At 28.0% G+C, this 24,818-nt stretch overlaps 1 protein-coding gene across 3 annotated transcripts in view; it reads right to left on the reverse strand.

Annotated features, from left to right (window-relative positions):
• The window catches only part of LOC100197779 (equilibrative nucleobase transporter 1), a 56,285-nt gene that overhangs the window by 21,114 nt on the left and 10,353 nt on the right, over positions 1-24,818 (reverse strand). For all 3 annotated transcript variants that reach the window (XM_065809988.1, XM_065809986.1, XM_065809987.1), the window contains exons 4-7: positions 9,553-9,629; positions 5,466-5,561; positions 477-697; positions 49-335 (exon numbers count right to left, since the gene is read on the reverse strand). In XM_065809988.1, the coding sequence (XP_065666060.1) occupies positions 49-335; positions 477-697; positions 5,466-5,561; positions 9,553-9,629 (681 nt within the window). The remainder of the gene's footprint in view (positions 1-48; positions 336-476; positions 698-5,465; positions 5,562-9,552; positions 9,630-24,818) is intronic.

Here is a 24,818-nt window from a genome sequence, read left to right on the forward strand (position 1 = left end):
TGTCAAAAAAAAAAACATAAAAAAATAATAAGCATTTTATTATCTTACGTGGAATATTTTGTGTTTCTATCAAAATGCTACCATTTGCAGACGATAATGTACTAACATCAAGTGTAAGATTTTCAGTTTTCTCCACAGAAAAATTGTATACTGTCTGTTGAGAGGAGGGTAACTGTTGAGAAGATGGTATCTGTTGACACAAGGACATCTGCTGTAAAGAGGGTGTCTGTTGAGATGAGAGTATTTCTTGAGATGAGGTCATCTGCAGAGATGCGGGCACCTGTTGACATGAAGGCACCTGATGAGATGAGGTTATGGATACATTTGATCCAGTTCTAAAATAAATCTTTTTGTTTCTAAACTTTTGTAAATCTGTTGTTTAATTTTTAAAGATATTAAAAACAAATTAGTTTACTTTTATTATTAGACATTATTCTAATAATTTTTGATGACATAAAAGTTAATAAAGGTATTACCTTTCAAATGCAGAATTAATTTTACTAGCATAAATTGTTTTCTTTGGAACTATACAGTCATTTATACTTGTTTCATAGTAATGTTCTTCTTCAATTGACCATTTCTTTAATTTTATTTGAGAAGGGACCAGAAACACTGTTACAAATGTAATTAATAATAATGACAAACCACTGTAAATGTACAAAATGGTAGAAAACTGTACTCCAGTATCATAAATCAACTACAAAAACAAAAAAGATTACACATTTAACCAAATAATAATAGCAAAATTCCGTTTTTCAAAATGCATGGTGAAAAAAAACTTGTAAAGCTACTTAAAAATAAAACTTAAGAAAAGACTGTAGTGGTGATCAGATTGGTGTGAAACTCGTATTTGTGTTTGGTAATAATTGGCTACATTGTCATTTTTGTGTTTGTATTGTATTTGATTAAAAAATCTTAAAATGTATATTTATATTTTTACTTAATAGAAATGTAGTAACTTATAGTTCCATAGGCTAGATGGATTGGTGTTTAGATGGATAGGCTAGATGGATTGGTGTTTGTGAAAACTAAGAGGTTAATTTTTTTTTTTTTGTTAAAATTCATTGAGTTACTGGTCATTCAATTAAGTCTCATCCTTTTACTTTGACTGTTTTTAAGTGTTCCAAAAATCCTTATTTGTCTAGTTTTTTTCCTTGAACATCAGTTCTTAGTAATTTGCTCCCTTTATCTTATTTTCCTAATTCATATAATTTGCAATTTGTGAATTGTTATCTTGCTTTACAAACTTCATTCTCTTCCAGTAACTTTTAGCTCTGTTAGTAGTTACTTGCAGCCATGTTGGAAATAAAGATATTTAAAAATGAAATTGCTCTTTTCCTAAAATAGAGAAAACAAAACAATAGAGCATGACTATTAAAATCTAACCAGTTATAAAAATCGTTTTTCCATGATCGTATATGGCAAGGCAGGCAGCTTGCTTAGCTTGCAAATTTTGTTTTATACATGCTTTTCACTTTCTGTGCATTTATTTATTAATATACTCTTGTTGAAGCTTGCATTATTGATAACTCAGAAATGATTACATCAAATATATTGACTGTTATCTTGTAAAAGTACCTACTTTTATATCAATGTCATCCAAAGTAAAGAAGCCTGCAAATGAGAGAAAGTGATGGATATAGAATGAAAACTATTAAATGAAAAATATTATACTCTTCTAAACTACAAAAATCTAATAAGTAGTAAATGAATTTACTCAGTAAAAAGAAAACTTCAATATTTATTAAACAGTCAATAAATAAAGATCAATATGTGACAAAACGTTTAATTAAAAATAAGTTATTCTGAAATATTTTCACGCATGGCTTGAATCTGAAAGCGCAATCATGACTCATTCTGTACATAAAACTGTTATGCAAAAAGTGCATATTTACATGCTCTAATAGAATGTGAAATTCATGATGCACAACCACCTGATAATAAATAACCAAATAATGAATTAAATTGGAAGTTGAAAAATCGTTCTATAGCCTTAAACAAAGTGGAAGAAACCGGAACATATTATCAAAGTATTGTCTTGTTAAAATGAGTTTTATTCAATCTGAATCTGTCTTTATATGAATTCCATGTGTTTGTATACACTATGACAATAATTTAAAAGTTAGCATTTTTATTTAGACCGTTTATTTTGAAAGTGGTGTAAGTCCATTTTTCAAAAAAAAGTTAGAAACCACATATCTTACATTTAACTTAGTGTGCACTTTTTATTTATAAACAATTTACAGTTAGTATTTAAACATATCCATATGCTTTGATCAATTTAAAATTCGTTAATAAATGAAATTGCATAACAATTGATTATGAAAATGGTGTAAGTCCATTTTCTTTAGAATTACTTATTAAGCACTCATAAAAAGTTTATCCGCCAAATTACACAAAAGCGTAATTTGACAGATAGGATGGAATGAAAAAACCATTGGCCACAGAAGTGCTTAATATTGCATGTTTTAACATGTCTCAAGAACTTGCGTAATTGCAAATCAGCAAAATGTTTGTCTAAAATGCATTGTTATTAGTATTAGTTTGACAGTATCAAAGTGTAGTGCCGATATTTTAATTTAATATATTTTTTACAATTATTTACTTTTATTCTATAAAAAATGGATAATTTTATGTTAACATCAGATAGTGATACAGGTAGGAAGTAATAATAAATGATTATTTTACTATAGTTTAAGATATTTTTTTTATTCTATTGTAAATATAAAATCACACAGAAATAAAGCCCATGAATATAAACAAAAGAAGAGTCTTACAATCGGAGGATGAGGATAATTCCACTAATAAAAACACATGTTTAAAGAAAATTACAAAAAGAAGAAGAATTATAGAGCTAGAATGTACATCAGATGAGGATGATGTTTCATATAGCCAAAACTTTAATTCTGCGAAAGAAAATAAAGGACAATATGCCCAAAGAATAAGTAAAATTAAGCAAAATTCCAGACAAGAATATTGTACAAAAAAACGGTAAAGTTATTCTGGAAAAAAAATTTGAAAATAAAAATTGTAACTGTTCGAAAAAATGTGTAGAATGTATTAATGAAGAAGAACGTAAAATAATTTTTCAACAATTTTGGAATATGAGCGACTTTGATAAACAAAACTTATTTCTCTATGAAAGTGTTCATAGTTATCCTGTAAAAAGAAGAAGGCCAAGAAATTATGCTGGAACTTTGAGGATTAATGTGTATAAATTTCACTTGAGCACTCCTCGTGAAAACATTTTAGTATGTAAGAAATTTTTTATAAATACTTTTAATATATCTATAGGACGGATCGATTGCATCTTAAAAGCAAAAGATATTCCAAAAGACTTGCGTGGGAGAATGGATGGTTCTTGCAGGAGAACTAGTGAACTTGTGATAATATTTGTTAGAGAACATAGAAAAAGTTTTTGAGAGTCATTACACTCGATCCCAAAATCCAGAACGAAAGTATTTGAATCCTGAATCGAAATAAACAAAATGTTTAATTTAAACTTAGAAAAATGTGTGGAAATTAATGAAATTGCAGTTAATGAATACAGGGAAATCTTTAAAAGAGATTTTAAGTTTTATTTCCATCAACCACGCTAAGACACGTGTGAAAGATGTGATTTCTTTAACATAAAAATTCAGACAACAAACAGTGACGAAGAAAAGATAACTCTTGTACAAAGACATGACGTTCACTTAAAAAATGCCGAATTAGCAAGAAAAACTTTACAAGAAGGTAATATTCTAGCAACAGAAAATTCAGAAAGGTATTTTGCCTTTTCTTTCGATTTACAAAAAGCCTTACCATATCCAAAATTATCTGTTTCGATAGCATATTATAAGCAGAATATGTATGTTTTAAACGAGGGATTCCATAATTTTCATGAGGGTAAAGTTTTTATGTATGTGTGGGACGAAATTACTGCTTCTAGGGGATCACAGGAAATTACATCTTGTTGCCTGAGACATTTACAAAATGTAACAACCCAAAATCATGTTATAGCTTACAGTGATATGTGCACTGGGCAAAATTGAAATATTCAAATGGCATTGATGTGATAAGAGTTGTCTAGTCCTCGGAAAACAACATTGAAATCATCGACCATAAATTTTTGCTTTTTGGGCATTCGTATTTACCAAACGATGCAGATTTTGGTGTTATAGAAATGGCATTACAAAAAAAGAATTCCTTGCACACTCCTGAGGATTATTATGAGATTATAAAACAATATTGACGAAATAATAAGTTTAATTTGTACAAAATGAAACGTGAGAATTTTATTTCAACAAAATATCCAGAAAATGCAACTCAAAAAAGAAAAAAAAATACTGAAGGAGAAAAGGTAAACCAGCTGAAAATATGTTGGCTGAGGTTTTGTAAAAGTGCACCATATACTATTTCATATAAAACATCAATGGAAGATACGGAATTGAAAACTTTAGACTTATCACCAACTGTTCAAGGAAGACCACCAAAATTTGAAATCGCGGTAAAGTCTTTGTATATAAATGCCAGACCCATTACACATGAAAAATATAAGGATATGATGCAGCTATTGCCTTACATACCTCCTGTGCATCATAAATATTTCAAAACACTTCCATATAATGAGCCTACATAAAAACCAGTAACTAATGTTAAGCTCGTTTAACGTTAAGAATTAAAAAGACACTATTTAATTTCTTGTTATTATTTTTTTTATAAAGAAAAGCAGAACAAAACAATGTATTTCAAGTGAAAATTAATGTTTGATTATTGAAATTTATTGATTTTTACAATTCAATAATTATGAAAGTGGTGTAAGTCCATTTACGACCCTGAAAAAATATGTTATTTTAGTTAAATTCACATGCAAATCATTTATGTAATCAAATTACACATTTCTAAATTTGTAGAGACATTGCCAAACTTAGTACAATTTATGCATATTTTTTAATCGACTAAAATGATAACCTTTAAATATCTCGAAAGCAGAAAAAATGGACTTATATCACTTTCAAAATAAACGGTCCATTTGTTGACATTATTATAACTACAAGTTTGATGTAAGCTATTACACCAAACTTTTAAAACTTTTTTTGCAAAGACTTTTAAAGAAAAAATTTAAACTATAAAAACTATTTTGAAGAATGATTATAAAATTTTAATGAAAGATTTAAATTTTTTTTTTTTTTAAATAAAGCATATGCAAATGTTACACCTTTTTTGGTGTAACATTTGCATATGCTTCTCACAAGTTAATTATAAACCAAAAGGTTTAACTTATATTACAATGATTTGGTATTTTCACACTCTCAAGTCAATCATTGATTAATAATTATGTTTATGCAGAGGAAAATGTTTAATGGCAATAGTAAATTTTAAAAAGTTTTATTATTTTGACTTTGATCTTAATTTTAAATTTATTAAAAATTTTTTAATTTTTTTTATTATACTGAAACTTAAAAAAAGACCAAAAAAATCACCTTAAAAATAAGAAACACAACAGCTGAGGAGTCGAATCCTCCATTTAGACTGCACATAACAATCGCTCTTTTTCTCCATAATACAGTATTGCTAATCTAAAAAATATATTTAACAGCTCAAAAAACATGCATAATGTATAACAAACATAACAAGATAAAGATTAATTGTTTTTCTGCAGCAAAAAAGTTAGGAATATTGCAAAAATAACTTTTTGCAATATTCCTAACTTGATTCACTCTGGGCACCAGTCACAAAGACTCACATTTATAGCCTTTGTATTAGCTTATAGTTTAACTAATAAAAAACATAACAGAAGAAAAAAAATTTAAGTCATTCAAATGTGAACTTCAAACTGTTCTAAACAAAACAATTTATGCCATCAAAACTTAAAGTTGACTTTTTACACAATAAAACTTAGTTACCTTTAAACGTTTTGAATAAATATTATGGAAGATTTATGAAAAAATGTATAAAAATTATTAGTTTCAAAAAATGTTTTACAAAGAGATTATGAGATTAATTTTCTTTTTAATGCATTTTACTTGAAAAACCTAAAAAGCATTTTGAGGAGTTTTGAAAAATCGCTGTATCATCTCAGAAAAGTAATGACTTTTACTTTTCTTTAAAGGCAGACTTAGTCTTCCACCAATAGTATCATAATAATGTAATGCTACAGACTTATAAACATTCCCCCCCCCCCTTGCCAGTAAATATGAAGTCCTAGTTTTTTAGGTTGTTTATATATATATATATATATATATATATATATATATATATATATATATATATATATATATATATATATATATATATATATATATATATATGTAGTAGTAGTAGTAGTATTTAAACTGTAGCTGTTAAAAAAACAGCGAGTGAGTTAAAAACTCACTTTGACAGCTTTTGACAATCTAAAAATATACAAAAATTTACTAAAGATAATAATGAACAAATTAAAAAAAATATATATATATATAGTTAGTTCTAAGTTATTATTATTTTTTTTTTAATGCCAAAAATTTGTCCAAACTGTTTTTGAAAATGTTTACATTTCCCGACGTGACCACTTCCAATGGCAATTTGTTCCACAAATTCACAGTTCTATTTATGATAAATTCATATCTTGGCACAAACTTGGTTTGCTCTCTGCTGTATTTTCTGCTGTGACCTCTGCATGATTTTGAAAATACTGGTTTGTTTAAAAAGTCTACTGCTTCAATCTCATTAAAAATCTTAAATATTTGAATAAGATCTCCTCTCTTCCTTCTTTCTGACAATGTTGTTAAACCAAGTATCTGTAAACGGTCTTCATACAGCAAGCTTCTTAAGTTCGTTATCATCCTTGTCACTCTGTGTTGCACCCTTTCTAATATTTCAATGTCACCTTTGCAGTTTGGTGACCAAACTGTTTATATATATATATATATATATATAAACACACGCTTTAAATTTAAACTCTACAAATTGTATATGCTTTCAATTAAATTTAAAACTCAATTAAAAATAGCAATAATTAATTATAAATTGAAAATAAATTAAAAATAAAAAAGCACAATCAAAGAAGAAACATTTTATATTATAAACAAGACATTGTTTATATTTGGATTTTAATATTTTTAAATATTAAAATCCAACTTGCATTATGCATTATTATGCAGATTTAAAAATATAAAAATACAATTTGCATTATGCTGAAATAAATTATTAGAAAAGCAACAGTTTTAAAATAATGCATAACATTGAAATCTAAAATACGCCAAGTATTTAATGAAATTTGCACTCTTATAAGTATCGAAAGTTCAGTCAAAGTAGATGTTTCCATTCTAAATATTGAATGTTAGCTTTAATTTTTTATTATATTATTTTTTTGGTGATAGATTTGCTGTACATTTTTGTTCATTTTAAGTAGTTATAAAAAATTTTATTCTTTATAATTGTAAGTATTGTTTGGTTGCATTGTCTGTCTTATTTTTGTCATTGTATTAGTATATTATAAATATTCTGCTATTAATCTTAATTTTTGTCTTGATTTCATATTATATTTGTTTTACAATAATAAATTAACAATATATTTCTCAGTATACTTCAATAGCCACATGCTTGGTTTGAACATATACAAAGGCATTAATTCACCTATTTGAGTAATTAGGTTTGAATTTTCTGATCCTTCATTCTTTTATGTGCTCATACTTAGCACCTCTTCACCATTTTACTTTTCTCTTTGCTCTTCATTGCTTTCCTTCATTTCAAGTTTAAACTTTTTTATACATTTTTTAGATTTTTTTACACATCTTTTAGATGTAATTTCTGATCAAATTAACCTTTGCCCTTTCTTTTTACCCCTTTGCCAAAATTGCTGTTACTGATAACTTTATTGCTCATCAGTATGATGAGCAATAAAGATGCATGCGAATAAAGATGAACAATGACGATGCATTATGATGAATAATAAGCTCTAACAATACTGACCGTGCTTGCACTAAAACTCATAATTTGAGTATTTCTTAATCTTTTACCTAAATCGTTGTCTTACAAAGAGTCACAAAGTTAACTATCTTAAAAATAGTTAACTTTGTAACTTTTCTTTCATCTTTTTACAAGAATTATTATTATTGCAAAAATAACAATGTAAAAAGGTGATGTCTGATGCTAAGCTTCATTATTACCAGTTTACTAAATCAGTATTTTTTCTCAGAAGTTAGACTTTAGAGACTTAAAAAATTCTAAACAGTGTCATTAACAAAGACAAATCTGATCTTATTAGCTCTACCAAGGATAGGGGTGAACTATTTTCAAAGAACTCCTCTTTTTATTCAACTCTTGTATCTATTGGCTATACTCTTCCTGCTATTCAATTTAAACAGGGGAACCCATTGCTTGACATCCTAACCATTCCAGTTTCCGTTGCAAAAGCCATTTTGCAACTAAACTCTTTTAGGGCTTATGGTCCAGGTAACATTCCAGTCATAGTCTTACAAAAATATTCTCATTAGAATTCTCCTAAACTCTCTTTAAACTATTTAATAAGTGCATGATTAAACCTTGTTTTCCTGCTGGCTAGAAATGACATCTGTTTTTATAATGTTTTAAAACTCTGGAGAACATTCTGACCCCTCTAACTATCATCCAATCAGTCTTCTCTCTATTATTAGCAAGGTCTTTGAGTCTTTGATCAACAAATTTCTAACATCCCATCTTGAGGCGGCGAGGCAAAGGCTATTGCTCTCAACATATCTGAAACTTTTGATAAAGTTTGGCTTGCTGGTCTTCTCTTTTTGATAAAGTTTGGCTTGCTGGTCTTCTCATAAGCTTGCTTTATATTGTGTATCTGAGAACGTTTTTTAAAACTTTTAAATCGTTTCTTTTTAAATGCCTTCAAAAAGTCATCCTCAAAAGGCCTCACAATTCCTTGGTCCTGTATTGCTTCTTATCTACATTAATGAAATTTTACTACTGAATCATACAAGATACAACTTTTCAAGTCTTCTGTCTAACTTTATACTTTGTTTTCTAGAAACTACAATATGATTGGAAGGTTAAATGCTAAAGTTACCTAACTTAATTGATTTTACTATAGTTAAAATGTTTTCGGAGAAGAAACTGGAAACAACTAAAGTAACTGAAGAAAACTAAAATAGCTTTAGTAACTGAAGAAACTGGAAACAACTGAAGAAACTGGAAACAACTGAAGAAACTGGAAACAACTGTAGAAACTGGAAACAACTGAAGAAACTGGAAATAACTGAAGAAACTGGAAGCAACTAAAATAACTGAAGGTTGTTCAATGTTTAACAGAAAAAAGACTTTAAATTATATAAATTAGCAAACAATGAATTCAAACAAGAATTAAGTAGTGTGTGTTCACAAGCATGTTTGCAAGCGCAAAGTTAGCTGAAAGAAACAAAAACATTTTAAGTAAATAATAAAACATAAAGTTATTGATTTTACTTTTAAAAAATTAACATTTAGGCATAACACAATTTTTTGGTATATTTATTTTAACTACTGAAAAAAAAAATTTCTTGTTAAATAAATTAAATTTTTTTAAAACTCTAAGTTACATATACATGCAATAAAAATAACTACCTGGTAAATTGAAAGTGAAAGAAATACTCCTCCAATGACAATTGCTATAAAGCTTGGAAACAAGTAATTTTCATTGTCTAAAACCCAAGCAATTTAACAATAAACTTTTAATCTTATTCATTTCAAGTTAATAAAAACTTAAAGTTACTTTTTACATTCTGTTCAAAATTATTACATCAAAATTTGTATCAACACTGTTGATATTAAAACTAATGAAGAAATCATTATTAAAATATTAGAGCCTGTTTTGCATGTATAAAGTACCTGTGTTTGCAATCTTATTAAACCCCCAAAAAAAATTCTTCGAAAATTCATGAATGATTCATACTAGAGCTCTGAAAATTTTATTAAGTTAATTTTACTTGTCAACAAAGCACTTTATATAACAATCTTATAAATATATAAGGTTAAAAATATTTTTGTAACAATATATAATTGTTTATAAATAATAATAATTATTATTATTATTAACTAAAGTGGTAATAGTTTATAAGTGTGGCATTAATTTGTATATTAATAATATATAAATATTGAAACAGCGATATATAAATCAATTCTATACTTAAGTAAACCGAGATAGCTAAGAATATTAGATTCAAAGTAAGTCTATTAAAAACTTTATTGATGTTTATTAACTTGAAATAAATTAAAATTTGTGCACTTCAAAAGATATTTAGAATTTTTACTCTATTACACTCAGAAAATTCAAAATTTTTATTGAAAACTAGCTTAAGAGCTTTACTAAACATAAAATAAACAAGTGAAATAATTTCTTTATATATGTGTGTATAGGGTTGCCAGATGTCCTGATTTTACGAAGGAGAATTCTGCGCCAAATATGTAAAAATATTTTTTTTACTTAGTTCTCCTTCATAAAATCGAGACATCTGGCAACCCTAGTGTGTATAACCCTGCCTCAAATGTGAGAGCAACAAGTTAATAAAAAATTTTTTTTTCAATATTCTTAACTTAATTAGTATTCATCTATAAATTTTAAAGAACAATCTTTTTAGCGTTAAAAAATACCAGCCACAAAAAATTTCAAACCTTGATGAACAAGGTCGAAAAAATCGACCTTGTTCATCAAGGTTTGAGTTTTGGAGTTAAAATGTTGATAGAGAGATGTAACCACAATAAAATAGCCTCCTCGGCTGTAGTGGCTTTCTCAGTCTTAGGGAGATATACATAAAGAATTTCCTTAACCTCATTCAGTGTAAGTAATAAGTAAACAATTTCAATAGAAATGTGTATATTATTGCATATTACACTTTAATAAAAAGAAATTTGAATTTTTAAAGTATTTTTCAAGTTTTAGCTGTATTAGTCTAAATTAAGTCTAATATGTACTAATATTATTAGTACTTATACTAGATACTTATACTTATTATTATTTCTAATAAAATTATTAATAATTAGTACTTAAATGACCATGTTTTATTTTTTATGACTTCAGCACATCTCATATCTAGAGTTTGGACTGTTGTAATTGTAATGAAAACATCAACAGAAACAATAACTATTGTTATTGTATTAACTTTTTTAGAAACAATTACAATACTTGTGATTTACAATTATTTTAATACTGTAATATAATAATAATAAATATTGTATTGCAATTTATCTTCATAATACAATAACAGTATCTGGAAAAAAAAAGTATTGTAATGACCCACTACAATAACAATAATTATTGTATTGTAATTCATCTTTATAATAAAATAACAATTTATTGTTATTGTAATTAAAAAAATTATTGTAATGTCAAAATTTAATAAACGTTTAAACAGTCCAGTCTCTGAGATTTGTGACCTTGAAATTGGGTACAACTAATATATAATTATTGATTCTATTGATAAAATTGCAAACTTTATATAGCTCTGTAAAAGTGAGTTGATCTGTAAAAAAGATTTGACCTGTACTTCTTTTACAGCTGGGAATAGATATCAATTACTACCATTTCTTCCATTTGGTTATTTGCTTTTACATTAGGCACCTATCCAATTGTTTCGAAACTTTAATTTCGAAACTCCATTAATGTTAGGTAAAAGACAAAAAAGACATTAAAAGACAAGGTTATATTAGATTAAGTGTTAGTACTAACACTTACTCTAATATAAGCTTGTCTTTTGTTTCCCTGAGGCTTTTATGGATGGATGTGTTTCATAAAGTAACTGGACTTTTGGATCTAGTTGCAAAGTTATACAAGAATTTTGTTATGCAAATCAAGAACAATATTTATTTGGTATTCTAAACTGCCTCATTTTTCAAAAATGACCCCCTCCAAATTTTACTGGTACGGTCTGATAGGTGATTAGTAGTCTGAAAATGTAGAACATTTTTTTGCAAAACAAAAGTAGTTCACATTTTTAGACAATCTAATCGATAATTACCCAAGTCAATGGTTCCCTGATTCCATAACGCTGCAATTTATTAGTCATTAGCAGTTAATTAGGGTAGGGTGGGGTAATATGGATTGTTGGGGTAATATGGATATATTCAATAAGTATGCATGGAGTAAGTTATCTATACATAACGCTAAAACCTGAAAACTACCAACAGTTTATACACATAATTAGCTTCTTTTTTTAGCATTAACAATGTTTATATTTGATTTAGATGAATAGTTAAAATGTAAAACATTTTGTTTTGAAAAAAATAAAAAAAACATTACATTTCAAAACTTTTGTCTGCAGACTTCAGTAATATTATTTATCCAAGAATAATGATGTAAATTTATTAGTTGGACCATCATGTAACAACATGTAAAATTTAATTTATAAGTTCTCTAACCCCTATTAATAAATAAACAAAAATCTAAAATGGATATACAAGTAAAATAAAGATGGAGTAAAATTGATATATATAAAATATATAAAATCCTATTAACATTATAGAATTTTGTTACAAAATCATAAGCTGCATGACATTTATTTATATACTTAAGCTCACTTTTGCTTTTAAATATAGTATTATACATTTTTCAGTAACATATAATACTTTTATCTACTGTTACTGAACTATTTACATTAAGATCATAGTTCCAATTTGTTTTATTTGAATGGCAAAGGTAAAACTTTAACTCCCATTTAAATATTTCATATTTTATTTTTGTATTCCTCATTTTATTTTATTACCTTATTTTACTTTATAATTAAGTTTTATATTTTACATAATTAAAGTTAATTTTATATTTTAGATAAAATAATAAGACTGAAATAAACTATCATGCCTGAAATAAAATATCAGTGCAAGACTATTGGTACATACAATCACAGCAAATTAATGACTGTCATACAACTTGTTAAGGAAGAGGTGACAGTATACAATGTATCAAAGTCTTCTGGCCAAAAAGGGCAGAGTTTTAATAGCTCAAGATGTTGACGCAAGGTTGCAAGAAATAGAGAAGAACAAAACTAAAAAGAAGACTGTATCAGTCAGAAAAAGAAAACTGCTAGTCATAACCAATATAGTTTGACCTTTTAAATTCATGAAAAGCAATAAGTGTGATATACATATCAAATATATTATGAGTATCCATATTACCCCACCAGTGGGGTAATATGGATATATGAAAGGTGTTGTTAAAAAAGGATTAGTAAGTTAGTTATTGAAAATATATTTATTTTCTACTCATTGTGATTTTATTGTATACACCCTGAATGTAAAGAAAAATAACAAAAGTTTTTATGGTGGTAATTAACTAAAAAAAAAAATATATTAAAAAAATATATATATAAAATTCTATTCATATTATCCCACCCCACCCATTCTAAACAAATTATTCTTTAAACAGTTATATTATTGAACTCAAAATAAATAAAATTTATATATGTAAATGGTTGCTAAAAACGGTTGCCACGAGCGCCCCTGAACTTAATATTTATTAAGTATACGTAGTATCATAGTCACAAGAAATAGATCTATTTCTTGTGACTATGGTAATATATATACTTCATTGGTTTTCCTGGCTTCACTTCATTTCTCAAAAGAAATAAAATTTATATAGTTTATTATAAACAATGATATATAAATACATAGATGTCTAACTCCGTAAAAATACCGTTAGGATATATGAGGCTTTTTTTTATGGCGTAAGCCATATTGAATACTGGCAAAACATCGTAAATTAGCGATGAACCTCTGCATTAGTTTTACAAGAAATTATAAACATTAAATAATGACCTGTTTGAATGGTCTGACCTGTTTAGATTTATTTATTAAAAATGGCACAACATAATCTTGTTAGTATAGTTAATGTTGCGCTTTTGTCGAAAAAGTTGATTATAATCACTTAATCTGGATGTTATTTTTATATTAGTAAACTTAAAGTAGTTGATATTACTTTAAGGTTATAGTTATAAAAATAAATTTATTATCTTGGAAAGAAGCTATTATTTATGATATGCTTTGAAAAAACTGGACATGGCTTGGATAAAGGAGGTATTTAGTAAATACTCTATTACCAGTATATAATAAATTAACTACTAATAATAGTATTCCCACTATATATATTATATCATATACAATATATATATATATATATATATATATATATATATATATATATATATATATATATATATATATATATATATATATATATATATATATATATATATATATATATATATACAAAAAACCTGGTTTTGAGATAATGCAAATTGTGTTTTTCTAATATAATTGATATTTATGAAAAAAAAAATCGTTATAAGTAAACATTATATGTGTATATATATATATATATATATATATATATATATATATATATATATATATATATATATATATATATATATATATATATATATATATATATATATATATATATATATATATATATATATATATATATAAATTAGTAAAAAACACTTATCTAACTTTTTCTTCTACTTGAAGTTTCACCATTACTGGATCATCAGGAAGAGTTCTCTTCCTGATGATCCAGCAATGGTAAAACTTCAAGTAGAAGAAAAAGTTAGATAAGTGTTTTTTACTAATTTATTATTGCTCTGTTCTTTAAGAACATTGAGCACTCTATTTGTAAAATACACTAACATAATTTAGTTAGTTAGTATTTATTGCTGTAACCGGATTGGCCTGTGAGAATGCTTTTAAGCACACTGTGACAGCCGCTTCAATCGATTGCTGTTCGTCCAACAGTCGATTCCTGCTTCAAAGGAGTTTACAGACAATGATTTGACTAGTTCCAAAGGCAATGAGTTCCATAAGTTTGCTGATCTATTGTAAAAGAAATTATGCCTTTGCAGATTTTTTGTTGTTTCCCTATTATACTTGAAACAATGACCTCTAATATGATTTTGAACAGTTTGTATGTTATGTTCTGTTTTATTAATGTTGTTCATTATTTTGAATAGTTGAATCATATCACCTCTTTCTCTTCGTTTAGTTAGAGTTGTCAATTTCAAAACTTTTAATCGGTCTTCATAAGTGAAAAACCTAATTGATTTAATCAGTTTGGTGGCTCGACGCTGAACTTGTTCAATTACTTTACAATCACCTTTTTGGTAAGGGGACCATACTGGTACTGAGAACTCTAGAAATGGACGAATAAAGGTTACGTATAGTGATTTAAGTAAATGACAGTCAAATCTTGCAAACGATTTTTTAATTCGACCTAATATTCTATTGGCATTATTAGTTACAGAAATAACTTGATCTTTCCACTTGAGATTTTTAGAAAATATTACACCTAGATCTTTTACGCTGTTTGATTCTGGTAGTTTTATGCCATTAATATATAGAGGATTCTTTTTGTTGTTTACTCCATAGTGCATTACTACACATTTATCAACATTAAACTTTAAAAGCCAGTCTTCTGTCCATTTAAATGATGTATTTAAATCCCTCTGTAGACTTGAGGTACACTGATCAGAAATTACCTTGGACAAAATCTTAGTGTCATCAGCAAACAATTTGCATTTATTCATTAATTTACTTGGCAGATCGTTAATGTATATAATAAACATTAAGGGTCCAATAACAGAGCCTTGTGGCACGCCAATAAAAATTTCAACCCACTCACAAACAACTTCACCTAGAACTATTCTTTGTCTTCTATTATTTAGAAAAGATTCCATCCATTTTAGAACTAAGCCATTAATACCATATGCATTTAATTTAGCAAAGAGTCTCTTGTGAGGAACACTATCGAAAGCTTTAGCAAAGTCTAGCATTACTACATCAACAGGTATACCATCGCTGTTGCACGAAGAAATAAAGTCAAGAGTCTCTAACAAATTTATGGTACAAGACTTTCCTTTTACAAAACCATGCTGTTGGATTGTTAGTAAATTGTTTTCGTCGAGATGTTTTTCAATTCTTTCTCTTATAATAGATTCTAATATTTTGCAAGGAATAGAAGTTAATGAAATAGGGCGATAATTGCTGGCCACTGTTTTGTCACCTTTATTATATATAGGTGTTACATCTCCTGACTTGAACTGGATTGGCAGTTGACTGGTTTTAAGTGATTCTCTAAATATAAGAGTTAGTGGTAAAGTAAACGATGTAGCACAATTCTTGAGGACTATTGAACAAAGTTTATCAGCTCCAGGTGATTTATTGTCTTTTAGTGATTTAAGTTTAGATAAAAACTCAAAGCTAATATCATCAGGTTCAATATCCTCAAATTTAATTGCATTATTTAATTCGAGATAAAAAGGTTCTCCTTTTTTTTCAATAGTAGAGCAAGATATAACCATTTCTTTAGTAAAAAAAGTAAAATTAGATGTTTTTTAAAAATATTATGATATCTTTTTTGCGTTTTTTGCCAGTATTCAATATGGCTTCCGATAAACAAATTTGCCTCACAACCGCGGCTCGAGTTAGATATCTATGTAATATATATCATTGATTATAAATGACTGCTAAAAACGAGCGTAACGGGCACCTCAGAATTTTCTGTGACCAAATAATGCGCGGAAAAAGAATCTAAATACTGTAATATACAAAAGCTATTGGACTTTGAAATAGTAATACAATACACCACAATAGTTATTGTAATTGTTCTTGATCCCAACACTAAAGTTATTGTAATTGATTTACATCACAGCAATACAATACAATAGTTATAAAGCTTCAATGTATTGTTAGAAAAAAAACACATATCCTTAATCAGCGCTGATTACAAAATAATCACAAAAGTGCTGTCCCTAAGACTTGCAAAAGTAATGGGGAAAATTATAGAACCAAATCAAACTTGCGGAATCCCAGGTAGAACAATATTCTCAAATTTACATTTAGTCCGTGATCTAATAGATTTCGCGCAATTTAAAAATCTACCTAGTTTCATTTTGTTTCTTTTTCAGATTCTCCAAAAATTCAATCTCGGAGAAAGTTTTGTATCTTTTGTTAACACCTTATATTCAGAAGTTTCGGCATCTGTTCTGAATTGCGGTTTCCTGTCAGCCTCTTTTCCTACGGAAAGGGGAGTTAGACAGGGTGATCCCCTCTCTCTCTCTCTTGCTGTATGTTTTCGTCGCCGAAGCTCTCGCTTTGGTGATCAGAGCAGATAGCAGAGTAGAGGGTTTCCCGCTACCAGGTACATCTCAACCCCTTAAAATACAGCAGTACGCAGACGATTCGAACTTTTTTGCCAGGGACGTAAAAATTAGTTCGTTATTTCTTCGAAAAAGTAAAACTGTTTAAAAAAGCAAGTGGTTCAGTGATCAATGCCTCAAAAACCAAGGGTCTCGCCCTTGGGGGTTTTGATCCCAAAATATACCCTGAATTGGACGGCATAGAGTGGAACAACAACACCGGTTTCAAAATTTTAGGTGTTACCTTTTACACCAGACTGAGCGATACTACCAATTTCAACTGGTTAGTAACTCTAAACAAAATAGAGAAAAAACTCAAGTTTCTGGGACTACGTACTTTTTCACTTAGGGGAAAGACTATGTTGATAAATACGTTAGCAATGTCAAAAGTGTGGTTTCTGGCAAACGTGCTGCCCGTTCCCGAATGGGTAATAGAACGTCTGCACAGAGCCATTTTCGAAAATCTGTGGCAAAAGACCAATTACAATCCGGTCAAGAGAGAGACACTTTTTTTACCCGTCAAAAGCAAGGGTCTCGGAATTTTATCACCGAAGAAGCAAAGTCTTGCACTTCGCCTCAAAACACTCTTTCAACTGAAAGAATGCAAAGAGGATAGAGCTCACAATTATTACTACTTTTCAAAGTATTGGTTGGCGAGTTCACTCATAAAATTTATGAACCAAAACCAAAGCTGGAACTTTTTAAAGCAGAATAATTTTCAAAAACACTGGGACAACAAAACGTCTCAGTACTACAAAACAACAATCGAAATATTAGGCAAAAACGGGTCCCTTTTTAACATCGCCCTAAAAACAACCAAAAATTATTACTTAGAAGTATCAAAAAAAACAAAAAGACAATCGTGCCAGCAGACCTTTTCTGGAATGGTTCAACAAAAACAACAATGCCGTGGACCCAAATTTGGAAAAAAAACTTCACCTCCCACGCATGCTCAAAACATCCTTTTTCGTTTTTTACACAACAGTTTACCTTCTGCGGCCTTGCTAGCCAAAAGCACAAGGCAACAGATCGTCAAAAATAACTAATGCAAAACTTGTGGTAAAATCGAGGACAACATCCATATCTTTGCCTACTGCCCTCCTTCAGTTGAAATTTGGGAGTATTTTAAACATGTATATAACTCCTGGACATCCCGAAACAACTTTTCTCCGATAATTTCGATTTTCTCGATTGAAACAGCGAATTTATCGGAGAAAAGCCCAATTCGCAGCTGCTGTTGACACTCCCTCAAACCATCATAAGTGCAATATGGAACAGTAGATGCCACCACATCTTTAATAACAAAAAAATTGACTTAATGGCAGTGATCAGGGTAATAATCAGGAACATCAGGAATATTATTAACTTAAAATATAATTATCATGTCCGTAGAAACACTGCGGACATTTTCTGTGAGTATTTTTGTATTAAAAATGTTTTCTGTCAAGTAGAGAATGGAAGTCTGAAACTAAACATATGAGCTAAAATAAAGCAACGGCTCGTTGTATGTTTAGTAAAGACCTCCTTCCCTCTTGGAATTTTTTTTTATGTTATACAACAAAATTATTATTATATATGATTAGCAAATCACTGCCAGCCCTTATTTTATGAAATATTATTGTAACACATAAGTGTTTATCTATAGTGTTCGTAACGTAATGTTTATGTAAAAGTCCTGTAATTCTTTTTAAATTGTTTTGGATATAAATCCCTCTTTTACCTTATGAATCTATCTTTAACCTATTTTAAAATATCCCTTTTTTTTAACCTAATCTAAACTCTCGGTTTCTTTCCGCACAACGGCAAAAAAATAAAAAACAAAAAATACAAAAAAATATAAAACCAAAAAACACAAAAAAGTATAAAATGAAAAAACACAAAAAAATAAAAAATAAAAAATACAAAAATATATATTATAAAATAAATACAAAATAGAAAATGTATATATATACGAACACTTGTAAAAACTATATATTGTAAAAGTTTAAAACCTGAGTTAATGTTATTATAAAGAAAAATTGTAAATATTTATTATTTTATAAAAGAAAAAAAAAAAAATTGTTAGAAAAAAAAACAATACAATAGTTATTGTAGCTGTTTTTAATCACAACAATACAATAACAATTAGCAATGTTTTAATTAAATCTCTAGTATTACAATACAATATTATTGTATTGTAATGTGATACTGTATTTAATTTTTACAATTACAATAACAACAGTTCGAACCCTACTCATATCTATGAATCTTTTTAACAAGTCATTTGGCAATGCAGGAATTTGTAATAGCAAACATTTTTGAACAGTGTATGAAATCGCAAGAAAGGAAATCAGTCCTTTAATAATTTTGAATTAGAAATTGTTGGTATGGGTTGCATTCTTCATTATACAAATGCATGCATTAATATTGTCGATCATTTAGGTAACAGAATGAAAATTAGTGCAAATGTTGAAATTGTTTGATAATGTTTAAGTATCGTTCTTCGACTAGTTTAAATCTAATTTATGGCAAAAAATAATAAAAGAAAGATGGACTAGTATTATTTTGGAAGTACATAGAGAGATCGACATAAGTTGAATGAAATTATGAAAAATAGTGCAAACAACAAAAAATGGACTAGTAATGTTCTTCTTTTCACCGATTCAATTAATTCAGCGAATTTTTTGTTTATTTTATATTTAATATCCACAAAATACGTCACAATATTTGGAAGCAACATTTTTTTTTTCAAGTTCTTAATTAGAAAATCTTTTCTGTTGAGTGCTAAGAGTTCTAAGAGTGCCTGGTTCTAAGAGTTAAGAAAGAGTTAAGAAAGAGTTAAGAAAGAGTTAAGAAAGAGTTAAGAAAGAGTTAAAAAAGAGTTCTAAGTTCTAAGAGTCCTAGTTGTAAGAGTGTCTAGCCAAAAATATAAAACCTCAGTTGATGTACACTCGACTGCAGCTATTCCGATTTAGCATAAATTGGAATTGACTTATTAAATTAATTTAAATTTTATTGGAATTGCCTTTTAATAAATTGACTTAAATTGTCAAAAATTGTGTGACGTAATTCATGGATCCTTATTTAGTGCTTTCAGAATGTTTAGCGCCAGACCTGCTGAAACATAAAATTGTTTGTTTAGTAAGTAGAGCCACTTCAGAAAAATTGTTAGAAAAATTATCAAAACAATTGATAAATAACACTTGTTACTTGGTATCATACTAAGTTTAAACAACTAACTGTGTTAACTGCTAAAGTATGTGAAAATGGTGTGCATTATGCTACACAATCTTGTGGCACCCCAAAAGTAACTGGAAATAAAAAATAGTGTTTTCCACAAAAAAACAATTTTAATGCTGTTGTTAAAGGAATGATTCAATAGTTTCAAAACCATGCCGAGATATATCTCATAAAAAAAGCCTATGGAAAAGAACAGCAAGCCTCACTGCTTTTATCTAATGCACGATAGAACAGTTTTAACATAAAACATATAACATATAACATATAACAGTTTTAACATATAACAGTTTTATTATTACTGTTAATAAGTAGAACAAGAGAATTGAAGTCCGTATCGATTATCAGAGAGTTGAAATATTTATCGATTGTTAGAGAATTTGAAATCTATTGTCAGAGAGTAAGTTGTTAAGCTCAAGATGAGATATTAAAAGTTTGGTAATTAAATGTTAAAAGACTTTCACAGTTTTTCTGATAGATAGTTTGCTTTCCAGAATATCCAAGATGGCAGAAGTTTTCAAAAACTTTATCGATGCTCTCCCGCTACGTTTTGTATTTAAATGTTAGCACCGTTTTTAGTTGTTTCAAAAAATACCTTTTTTTTACTTTGAATCCTTGATAAGTTTGTGCAAACTGTACGTTTAAATATTTACTTTTCATACCGTTTTTGCAAAATGTTGCAATAATTGGAGATTAAAAGCGACAAATCCAAAAAATTTTAGCATCAATAAGGCGTTCCTATGGGTTCCTGATGGGTTTGCACATAATAGACAAATGGACTGGAAACGTCAATTTAAATAAGCTCACCTACTGCGAAGTGCTCTTTATATCGTATTTTATGTAGTCTGACTGCTTAGTAGTCAAACTACATAAGTAATTATTTGAAACAATCGTATAAATACAAGCATTAAATTAAAAGATTAATAATTTCATTCAAGTTATTCAACTACAATTAACTAAACAATCAAACAATTGCGTCACGCAATTGTTTGATTGTTTAGTTAATTGTAGTTAAATAATAATCATTTTGAAAACATCTTGCAGGGTTTTCAAAATGATTTAAAAATTTTCATTGTCAGCCATAGCAACAAAAGCATATGCAAAAACTATGGAAAATCAGGAATATATAGCAAGAAGTCGTGTTTAAATTTGCAGATATTAAAATTAAAGAGGAACCTTGGCGTAGTGGTTAGAGCTCTTGTTTTAGAAACAAGAGATCTAGGGTTCAATGCGATCTCTGGGCATATTTTGCACTATCGGTAAGGAAAGAGACATGAACTTCCTGGTTAAATGCTCTTCCTCGGTGCTCTGTGACACTTCTTCTTGGGGCACCTAGAGTAAAAACTAAAAAAAAAGTTGGATTAAAGCATAATTTAAGAAACAATTTTTGCGCGATATGTTCAATTTTTATCAGTTGTTTACAATGATATATTAGTGTGTTTCTAGGTACTTGGTTTGTTGGTTGAAGGTAGCCAAACTGGAAAAAAATTCAATTAACTTTCAATTGAAAATTAGCAACAAAATTATATTTGCTGACATACATTATTTTATCTTCTTCAGCAAAAATCAGAACTTTAGCTCTGAATGTTGCTGAAGCAGATAAATCAGAGCCAAAAAATTATATTAATGAATGTCATAGTGTAAAAGCACGCAATGAGTTTAATATGTATATAGGCTTGTTTCATGTAAAAAACTTTATATAGTTTTTAAAAAAGATTTTTTACCAAAGGTTTTAACATGCGTTATTTTCTTATATTTGTACTCCAGGTAATATACATCATGCTAGGGTGCTACAAAAAACTCTCTTTCATCGAAGTATATAACTAAATAAATACAATATAAAAAACACAATTTTCAACAGCAGTTTTTAATAAGTTTTTCATTTTAGGTTTTTCATTTAAAGTTTTTCATTTCGAAAAATTCCATGAAGCAAGCAACAGCCGTTTTTCTTAACGAGATGTATTATGTGGATTTCGAGAAAAACGCAATTAAAAAAAAATTAATTGGTGACACTCTTTACAAAACGTTTTTTGAAACCGATAACTTTTTCATAATTCAAAAATGTTTATTTAACAATGTTTAAAGGCATCTAAATCAGCTTATTTTATAAAAAGTTCAACTTTGATTTTTTTTTACCTTAAGGCGTTTTGAAAAATAAAATAATGAGTTTAAGTAATTAACAATGCTGGCGCTAAGGTTGCAAAATTTCCGGAAATTTTCATCTCGGAAAATTTTTCGGAAAGTTTCCGGAATTTTTCAAAAAAAATAAGTTATTTTATAATAATGGGTAATATTTTGTCTTATTTAAGCAGTTGTTATGGACAATTTTATGGTAATACATTGTGAAGCAGACCATACAAATTTTAGAAAGCCTCCTTTGAAAAGCAGTTTTTTTGGTATTTTTTTGAGTTTTATGATAACTTTAAGTAGCAACTATGATCATTTGTTTTCAAAATTTTCTAAAACTGTTTTATCCTGTTATCTGCTATGCATATTGATGTTTATTGCCGTATTTGTCAATATTTATTAAATTTACCGATAAATTACTGAAAACTGTAAAATTATATATAAAAAGATTTGATATAAATATTTGCAGTATTTTACAACTTTTTCTTGATTTAAAGACGTTATTGAATAATGAAAGGCAAAAAGTAAGGAACATGTTTTTGCTAAATTTGAACTATTTAAAAATAAAATTAGCAATAAAAAAAAAGAACAAATGATTCATAAGTCATAAGTCATAAGTCCACCGCTATGTTTAACTAAGTGCATTCAAGCCGTAGCGCAGCGGTTAGCACGCTTGCTTAGAGATCCATTGTTCTACGCCACCTATGGGCAAGTTTTACAACATCGATAAAGAAGGCGGCGTAAACTTCCTATTAAATGCACTTCCGCAGTGCTCTGTGATAAGAGCGTAAGGGCGTGTGTGTGTGTGTGTGTGTGTGTGTGTGTGTGTGTGTGTGTGTGTGTGTGTGTGTGTGTGTGTGTGTGTGTGTGTGTGTGTGTGTGAGTTGAATCCGTAAGAAGTACTGTTTTTTGAAAATAAAAATAAAAGAGGTTTTTAAAAACTAAAACTCACCTGACTGAATTGTGTCAGATACCCAATTAGCCGACTAAATTCGTTAAAAAAGTTAAAAATCACCTTCTTTGATGGGGTAAAACATCCCCTTCCCTAACACACCTTTCTATAAAATTGTCTTTGTATGCAATATGTACGCATAAAAAATCTGTTTCTTTAAAACACTCTACAAAAGTTATTTACAATAAAATTTGTTATTCTAAAAAAGACTTTATTCTTTGTATTTTTTATGAATATTTTACATCGTAGATGAGAGAAGTAAAAGCCAGAAATATGTTATACACAAGCTCCAAAGACAAGCTAACGCGGAAAACATATACTTTTGTTGTTTTACAAAAGCAATGAAAGTAAAAAAAACATATAACAACTTGTGCGATAAATTGTTTTTTTTAAAAAATTGCATGATTTTTATGACTATAAAAAATATTACTAAAAGATGTGCCTTTTTTGCTTGTGGGTCTTTATTATTTTAAATTTTTTATTGAAATATTTAAAGAATACCCAAATACTACGATGATAAAACACATATTTTTGATACAAAGAAATGAATTTCATAAAACTATATAATAATTATGAAGTTTTTTTGAAAATTATCGGAACTTCCGGAAAAATTTAACTCTAGTTGGCGCGTCGAAGTAGTGAAATTTTCTTTTCATACAAAAGGAATTTATTTGCAACAATGACAAAATCAAATCATCTGATGACAACATAATTATAATTTTAAACTGGTTATGGTTGCCATATAACTTAATCAAACTAAAAATGTTAAATTTTTTTCTTACTTTCTATTTAACGCTAAATTGTTATATATATTTATTTGTTCTGTTTGCGTTATAATTGTTTATAATATTTTATTTACATATTTGCTTAAAAAGTTAGAAAAGCCTAAAAATGGTTCTTTTTTTCCTTATACTGTGTATCAGAATTAAGGAAAACGGGGAATTACAGAAAGAAAACATTGTATCTAAGTGATTAGGAGATGATAGGGTTAGCTTTTTCGGATTTAAATAGCTCTTTACTATTAAAATGAAAGTTTCACCTGATAAAAAAATGTTAAAAATTTTTTTAAGGATTTTTTTGAGAAGTTATTACCTAAAGTTTACTAAGCTGCTTAAACCTCAGTAAGTTGAACTTCTTCATATATGCTGAATATTAATTAAAAGTATTTATTAAAAAAGTGTTAAATAGTATAAGAAGTAAAAGGTACTACACTATTAGTTTCGCAAAAAAAAGCCTGTTTCTTTCGCAACTCTATACACAATATTTCTAAATAAGGGAGAGTGGGGCACCATGATACACTAGTGGTTTTTGCTATGAAACAATTTTTTAAAACGCCTTTTTTTAGTTAATTGGTTTAGTTTGTGGAATGAACTTATACCTACAAAACTAAATTTATAAATTACCTAAGTTTA

Source organism: Hydra vulgaris, chromosome 11, assembly GCF_038396675.1.
Source record: "Hydra vulgaris chromosome 11, alternate assembly HydraT2T_AEP".
Lineage (NCBI taxonomy): Eukaryota > Metazoa > Cnidaria > Hydrozoa > Anthoathecata > Hydridae > Hydra > Hydra vulgaris.